Genomic DNA, 8,335 nt, shown 5'->3' with positions numbered 1-8,335 from the left:
AATTTGTCTATCATAAAAACAAATTTATACACTAAAACAAAGTTAAAAATGTGCATCTGTTTTTGTTCCATTCATTTGAATCATACATTTATTGAGCCGTCTGTTTTCTAACAAATGCTTGTTTTTTGTCGATTATTTTATTCGCCTTATTTCTCTAAAAAAATGACACTGAATATACTATCTGAAATATTGAACTCTGGATTTTTCTGTTCCTAGACTGCGAGTTTAATTATTGAACTTGTCATTTTTATTAATGCATATCTAAGAAAACATGCATGACTCGATGCATATTAAATTGTCAAACACACTTTCTCTATTTTGTGTCATTAAAACAAATTCATTAATAAACTATGAAGTTGTCAAGCACACTCGTGGTGTATTATATTAATAATGTAAACTGTACATGCATCTAATTTATTGATTTAAATCCTATGAAAGAAATAATGAAGCTGTCTGTTTTCAGATAAATGCATGTATTATTTTGGCATCATTTGCATGTTTTTTAACTTGCACACAGTATGTTGCTTGAAATAGTGAGAGATGTATTTTTCTGTTCCTAGACTCCGAGTAACAGCAGCGTTGCAGTCGAGAGCAAGCCCAACGCTGGAGCTGCACAACACACACCAGCCAGTGTGACTGCAGATCCAGAGAGAGCCAAACAACTCACAGCTTTAGTGGCAGAACAAGTATGAACACACACACACACACACACACACGTCCGATTAATAAATGAAAAGATGAAAACAATGCATTAGTATCACAAAAAACATCACAAGATATGTGATCTGCACACTGCGCTTCTCTGATTAGCAGCTGCATTTCATTTTTTTGATGTACTAGATGTCTATTATAGTTTATAGTTTTTCTGATGTATTAAATATTTATTATATTGTATAGTTTTATCGTTTTAAGTTCTAAAATTTAAATTAAATATCTTTAATTTCCATTTTTTGACTTGTAAACGCATCGGGTTTAACTTGACTGACTTGCGTAAGATTTGTTGTATTTTTTTGTAGAATGCAAACGTGAAAATAAAGCTTAGGATTTTCCTTTTTTTTTAGCAATTAGCAAGGTTTTAAAAATTAAAATAAATTGCAATAAGCACCCACTAACATGAGGTATATCTTGTCGATACATTTGTCATTAAGGTTTAATAAATGTAGAGTCACAACGGAAATGATAATAAAAAAATAATGTCTAGAAAATCACGTTTTTTTGCTCTAATTTTATTTAATGACTAAATTAAATATTATTTACCTGCCGCATGCGAATACAAATATTGATATTCTTTTTTTTTAACTAGCAAGATAAAGTAAATGTAATAAACAGCCACCAGCATATGGTATACTTTAATTTTGTCAAAACATTCGTCTTTGATGTTTGATAACAGTAGAGTTGCAATGAAAATGATTATACGAATGATCCATAAAATAAGTCCAGAAATCTCACTTTTTTCACTCATTTTACATTTAAATGTTGAGGTAAATATTTTATCCCGACGTTTGCGAATACAAATGTTGATATTATTTATTTTGATCAATAACCAATATATATAAAAAAAGAAATGTAAATGCAATAAACATCCACCAATATATGCTATACTTGCATTTTGTCGAAACATTTGCGGTTGATGTTAATTAACAGTAGTTACAATGAAAATGATGATAATAATAATGATAATAAATAAAAACAAAAATGTCCAGATATATACATTTATATATAGAGGATTTTATTTTCACAAATTTTTCTCCATTGTACGCAAATGCTTATCAATTGCTGTTGGGGTTTTTTTCCATAAAATTTTTCCCGCCGTACGCGAATGCTAATATCTGAATGTTTAGTGGTTATTAATCGTGTGTTTTGTAAGAAAAATGCTAAAATATAAAGATTTTTTTTTTTTACTGTTTTTCCCCTGTTTGTACGTTAAAGCTAGTATTTGGTTATACTTTATTTTTTGTATTCATCTATTTCCCGCCATATGCGAATGCTAAGTGTTTAGTGGTTTATTGGTTATTAATCGTGTGTTTTGTGAGAAAACTGCTAAAATATATATATATAAATAGTTTTTTTTCACTGTTTTCCACCATTTGTACGTTAAGGTTAGTATTTGGTTATTGATATTTTTGCATTAATTTTTCCCCGCTATATGCGAATGCTAGGTGTTTAGCGGTTTTGTGGTTATTATTCGGTGCGTTTTGTGTTTCAGGGTGAAAAAGTTCGAGCTCTGAAAGCACAAAAAGCCGAAAAATCTGCCATCGGAGTAGAAGTGGCCAAATTATTGGACCTGAAAAACCAACTTTGTCTTGCGGAGGGAAAGACCCCGGAGCCGCCCGCGCAAAAAACCAAGAAGAAATAAGGTGAACATGAGGATGGAGAGAAATCTTTTGGATATTTTCTGGGGAAAATGCACTATTTATCCACTCCTACATATATATTAAACAAATGCAACCAGTCCTTTTTAAATGATCCGTTTTTAGTAAGCAATCAAATCAATGTAAACCCAGTTTCATATTTCTGCTTTGTTACTCTGATGCTAATTAATTTTACTCAATAAACACAGAGACGAGAAATAAACACCACCAAGACTCCTTTCGGTTCTTTTTTTTTTTTGGAAAAATTTTTAATAACAAAATGTGTATTAAGTAAGGCTAGATAAAAATGTTCTGCTACGCTAGTACATAATTCAGCATGCAATATCAATGAGTTTACAAGTGCTGATGATTATGATTTCATATGCATGTGATACACGTATATAGAAAAATAGGCATGAGGCAGAGAGTATGATATAAACCGCTAGTTCTAAAAAAAAGTTTCAAGAGGAATAAGTGAGAGCAGAATCGCCGTCGTCTCACACACACACACACACACAGACACACACACGCGCACGGTTAGAGGCCTCGGGTTGATGGTGAGCTGCAGAGAGAAATGCGTGGCTCACACAATCATTCGCAGTAACAGTCCTGAGCTATTATTAATCTATTAACACTCGTCTGAAGCCCTTTCTTCAACACAAGCACCTACAATCATCATTACAGATACAATCAGCATTCTACAAGCCTTTATTGCAGCTCTGCCGCTTCTACACATTCCCTTTACAATCAGCTTTCAATTACACAAAAAGTTGATTAACCTTTGGGTTGTTTAATAAAAGTCGGTGCTTCAAACGGAAAAAAACGAAAGTGCAAACCGGTCAAAACACCCTGCATTCAATTTAGAAAAATGTATATTTTTAGTTGCATGATGATTTCTTTATTTATTTCTTGCATTGGGAATGTGAGTCACAATCTATAGTAGCTACAATAATGTTGCCATAATGAAGATCTCAGTCATTAATTCGTAACATTTCTGTAGTTCGATAGTATATTTGTTACTATAATGCAGATCTCCGTCTTTATAACATTTCTGTAATTCGATACTATAGTTACTATAATGCAGATCTCCGTCTTTAATTCGTATCATTTCTGTAGTTTGACATTATAGATGTTACAATAACGCAGATCTTATTTTTTAATTCAGAACATTTCTGTAGTTTGATACTATAGTCGTTACTACAATACAGATCTCCGTCTTTAACTCGTAACATTTTTGTAATTTGATACTAAATATTGAATCGCCGCTTTTAAATATTGAAAACGATACATAACATTTTGTACCAACAAATTTTCATAAAGTTACGCTTAATTGTCTTTATGCTAAAAAAATGTATTGCGTTAATGTTTATTTAGCAGTTCGTTGAATGTAAATCGTTAAATTGTTACTTTTTTATAGTTTGATACTAAATATAAAATCTTTTTTGTTTTTGTTTTGGTGGTTAAGTTGTAATTTTACCTTTCGAACTAGCTGAAAAAAATATTAAACCCTATGTATCATTAGGCTTCGATTAATAACTGACAATATTACTATTTGTAATTTATATTATTTTTATATTAAAGACAATTTTATTTAAGTCTAATTTACACAGTTTGGTCAAAAATGTAGTTTTGGACGTTTTGAAGTGTTTAAGTTATCTGCTTTGGATAAAGCGTCCGCGAAATGAATAAATGTAAACATAAAATGAACAGTCTTTTAACGTACTAGAAAAAAAGGAAAATATTTGTAACATTGCGCTTAGTTTAATTGCTGTCATGCAACTTATTCGATAACTTTTTTAAAATTAGAATATCATTCGATAAATAGAAACATTTAAGCGGTAGTATTTCGCGTGTAACTTATGCCGATTTAAATGTTCAAACATTTATATTACGTTAATTCAAATTAGACGATTCTGAATTTTCATTTCGCAATGTCCGATTTGATGTTCCTTTGATTCTTTTTTTTTTATATGCTTTTGTAACATTTAAATAGTACTTGATTTCAACAATTTATTTTATTTTTTGTTTGAACTCATTTTTATTTTTAAGTTATTTTTAAATAAATGTTTTGCTTTTAAACCCTTTGTATTCCATGTTACAAATCAAGTTTGCGTTTTATTTGCATTTGAAGTTTCCATTGCATATGCCTTTTTTAACATATTAACAGTGGTGTTTGTTTTAAGCTTCACCCATTTCAACATTTTATTTTTATTTATTTATTTTTTATAAATGTAGTTATTTTGTATTTAAAATTCCATGTTAAAAATCAAGTTTGCATGTTATTTGCCCTTCATGTTATTGCTGTTTGAACATCATTTTTTTTTCTATGCCATATATTGATTAAGATAAAGTTATTTTAAATTTAAATCTTTTTTTTTTAATAATTTAAATTCTTTGTTACAAATCAAGTTTGTGTTTAATTGCCATTTGATGTTGCAAACGTTCTTTATTTGGAATTCTGCTATAACATTTAAACAGTAGTATTAGTTTTGAGCTACACTAATTTTAGCATGAACTAAATCTCTTCTTATTATTTTCATATTTTAATTTGAAGTCTGCATGCGTGGTGGGCTGAGTTTTGACCGGCCTGCGTTTTCCGTTGAGCTCCACATTCTTTCTTTTCTACGGCTTAATCTGACTTTCTCTTTCTCTCGGTGGGAGACATTCACTAAACCTCCCTTTCTCCCCCCTCAATCCCACGTGTCTTTTATCTCCCTCTAAATGTGCATTTCACGCTCTCCACAAGAAGAATTTCCTCCGATTGTTGGCGTCCCCTTCTTCTCTACGTGTCCTCCTGTTGCTCCTTCACCTGCGGGTGTTGACCAGTCTTTCGATAAGCGCCCGCCGCGTCCTCTGCACCTCCTCGCCCAGTCGCTCGATCTCGGCTTTCAGCCGCTCGTTTTGATCCGTCAGCTCCTGCACTTTCCTTTCATTCTCCTGTTCGCGCTCTCTGCGGCTCTTTTTCCCAGGGGACGCAGAGCAAAGTGCGCCGCCTCGTTTTCTTTTGCGTGAGGAGGAGACGGGTGGAGATGCCGGCGGGGAGCAGTTTAGAGAAGGCGAACGGGACGCTGAGGAGCAGGATGATGTGTCGGGAACCGTCGGGAGCTCCTCCTCTTCGCTGGCGGCTGGAGATGGAGGTGCATGCAGGTGATACCCAGCGCCTCCGTTTACCATGGTGTCACCAACACCACCTTCGCTGAGGAGTTCGAAAAACTCCGGCGGAAGGAGATCTCCGGATGAGGTGTTCTCCGTGGTTCGTTCTTCTTGCCTTGGTGGCGATTGGTGAACGGGCGGATCTTCGGTGACCCGTTGCACCCCGTCGCCCCATACCTGCCCTTCGGTCAACCAGGTGAGCGAACAGCTCTCCAAAACATCCAAAAACTCGGGCTCCTTCTGCATGACAAAAGAAATCGTTAGTAAACGTAGGGAAAGTTAAACGTATTTTGAACGATTCCAGACGCTACTGACCTCTGAAGAAGGCGGGGCTCTTGTAAGTTTGGCCCCGCCCGTGTCGGAGCCCAGTATATCCTGTAGGTCTTCATACCACGCCTCCAACTCTGCACCACACAGCGGCCCCACGCCAGGGGGGTACAGCCACTCCGCAGTCATCGCACCAATCAGTCGCTATCCACAGACACAATACGACACGCTCCCACTCCTAGCACACCAGACCTGACCGGCGACACCACAAATCAATCAACTGTGCTGAAGAAGCGGCAAGAAAAAAACCTCCGATGCGTCTTGAGCGCAGCGCAGCGTACAGCTGAGAGAGGTTTGGGGAGTACGCGCTTTATCTGGGTGACCCGTTATTATTATACACGACATTAAGATTGACTGCTCGGCCACTGTGTGAAATAAGGACACATAGTGGCCGAACAGCGTCACTGCATAACAACAAACAAACAAACAAACAAACAAACAAGCCCTGGAGATTCACAAGCATGCATGAACACTGGGAGTTTTGTGTGTCCCTTAACTTTATTAACCATGTTTAGTGTTGCTTATTAAACTCCTTTCACATCACTGTGTTTGAATGAATCAAGTAAAGTGCTCACCTTATAAAGAGACTCTTGTCAATCAAGTTTGAATGTGAGTTGTTGGCGATATTTTGTCCCAATAACTCTAGAAAATAAACAAAAAATGGAAGAGCTCAAGCCACAGTTCATGGTTACCAAAAGTATTTAATAAAAGAATATGAAACATAAATGCATGTTTAGGTCATCTGTGAAACAAACACAAACAAGAAAGCCAGCAAAAAGAACAATGAAGTGGTATAAAGCATAGAGATAAAGGCACCCGAGTGTGTATTCAGCAATGCTTAAATGATTGTAAAGTTAATAATAACGCATAGCAGTTATGGATTCTTTAATGTGGAAAGTGAAATTAGGTCATTGTGTTTTTTATGTAAACAAAGGCGCATTGTGTGCTCGAGGGCGCCCTCTGCGCGTGCACGCACAAACACACACACACACGCACACACACACACACACAAACTGTCCGTCAAAACAAGCCGGATCAGCCTCACTCTCAGCCGGGTTTATTCACAAGATCAGCTGGAAGAACAGCGCAGACACAACACACACACACACACACACACAGCTAACAGAGGACTTCAGAAGTGAGTGCGAGACAATGAAAGCGGAGCCAACACACACCCGCGGCACTCCACTGTTGTTTTTATTTATAGAGATCATCATAAACTAAACATTATGGTTTTATTATGTATTAAAATATGATAAATAAGAAATGTCACGCCTTGTGTTTTTTGTCTTTTGGATTTTAAAGTTACTCAGTGAATGAATCGAGTAGTTTAAATAACGACAGGAGGATCGACGCATTCCAGTGTAATGGAGCTCGTGTGTCGGTCTGGGAGCCGGATTGAGTGTTGTTGTTAATTGTGCGCATCTGGAGCGGGGTTTACGAAACTGACAGCGAGCCAATGACGTCATGGAATCAAAGTACAGGACTGAGGAAACAAAGGGCGACACTTCGACGCGAACTCGCACTTTAAAAGTACTTCAGCGATTTAAAAACGCGACGAGATCTGCGTCGCGACCACGTCGGCGTGATTTCGCGATCTGTGAAAAGTTGATGTCGCGTAGTTTTCGCTGACAGGAGTGCGGGAGGCGATCGGAAGAACTAATAATGATACGAGTTCATATGAAGGCGTTCTCGGAAAAAAAGTTGTCGCGTGTCCGTCAGAAATAGCGAGACTGTACAGTAATGACAGCTGTCACGGCGCAGTTTTGAAGAAAGAGTAACTGATGGAGTAAATGTTTATAAAAGAATAGGATAAAACTAATAATGAAATAGAAATAAAACATGTCCAGTGAAACTCGAGATGAGCAACTGTAGTCCAAAAACAGCTCAGGAGTCGCCAAAACATGCGCGCTCCCGTTTTCCAGAAGAGGAAAAACATCTTGACGGAAAACAGCAAGAAAAGTCCAGAAGATCACAGTAAAGAGCAGAGAATAATAGAGATGACACTCACCCTTTTCTTTTTATTGTTTCTTTTCCTCGGCTGCTTCTGATTCAGGGTCTGTGTGTGTTTTTGTAGAGATGGCTGATCGCTCATGTTAACCATTGTTCAGCTGAAGTCACCGAGTGTGGATTTCGGAAACTCCCGGGGACATTTATAGAGAGACTCCAACCGAACTCCGGGGGAAGGATCTTGAGGCGCAACCTAACGCAAATCACGAGGAACTGACAGGAGATGGTCGGCCGCCTGGTCCAATGAGGCTAGGCGGTGTACATTCTTCTGCTTAGAGACATCCACTGAGCATCCGCGCTGAGCGCGGGGGGCGGGACTCTGCGACTCTGCTGGTTGTCTCGCTCTGCGCGGGTTCGGTTGAGCCGCAGATGTGATGCAGTCATAAGACGGCCAGGACGAATTTGGGGCGTAAGGGAGTCACATGAAAGGAATGATGCAATCGTTGGCAACCGGTTTCTAGTCGGAGATAAGACTAGCAGAGCCCGAGCATGTT

The 8,335-nt window shown here is 37.3% G+C and overlaps 3 protein-coding genes across 6 annotated transcripts in view; 2 read left to right on the top strand and 1 right to left on the bottom strand.

Moving 5' to 3' along the window:
- Positions 1–2,579, top strand: part of mars1 (methionyl-tRNA synthetase 1) — a 53,186-nt gene extending 50,607 nt beyond the window's left edge. For all 3 annotated transcript variants that reach the window (XR_015492540.1, XM_087255119.1, NM_200076.2), the window contains 2 exon segments: positions 561–686; positions 2,207–2,579. Coding sequence is in view for 2 of the 3 variants with exons in the window: in XM_087255119.1 (XP_087111245.1) it covers positions 561–686; positions 2,207–2,356 (276 nt within the window). In the remaining variant the exon portion in view is untranslated.
- LOC147843705 (uncharacterized) overlaps positions 1–8,335 on the top strand; it is a 999,056-nt gene that overhangs the window by 37,894 nt on the left and 952,827 nt on the right. The window lies entirely within an intron of this gene.
- Positions 2,596–7,959, bottom strand: ddit3 (DNA-damage-inducible transcript 3). 2 transcript variants are annotated; one of them, XM_087255739.1, is made up of 4 exons: positions 7,843–7,959; positions 6,407–6,473; positions 5,820–6,023; positions 2,596–5,744 (listed from the first exon to the last, which is right to left on the bottom strand). In XM_087255739.1, exons 3-4 carry the CDS (start codon positions 5,958–5,960, stop codon positions 5,157–5,159), a joined length of 729 nt encoding a protein of 242 aa, XP_087111865.1. In that variant the 5' UTR covers positions 5,961–6,023; positions 6,407–6,473; positions 7,843–7,959; the 3' UTR covers positions 2,596–5,156.

This window comes from Danio rerio, chromosome 6 (assembly GCF_052040795.2).
Source record: "Danio rerio strain M-AB ecotype USA chromosome 6, GRCz13ab, whole genome shotgun sequence".
In the NCBI taxonomy this organism is placed as follows: domain Eukaryota; kingdom Metazoa; phylum Chordata; class Actinopteri; order Cypriniformes; family Danionidae; genus Danio; species Danio rerio.
The sequence above is the reverse complement of the archived record's forward strand: the minus strand, read 5'-3'. Positions and strand labels throughout refer to the sequence as shown.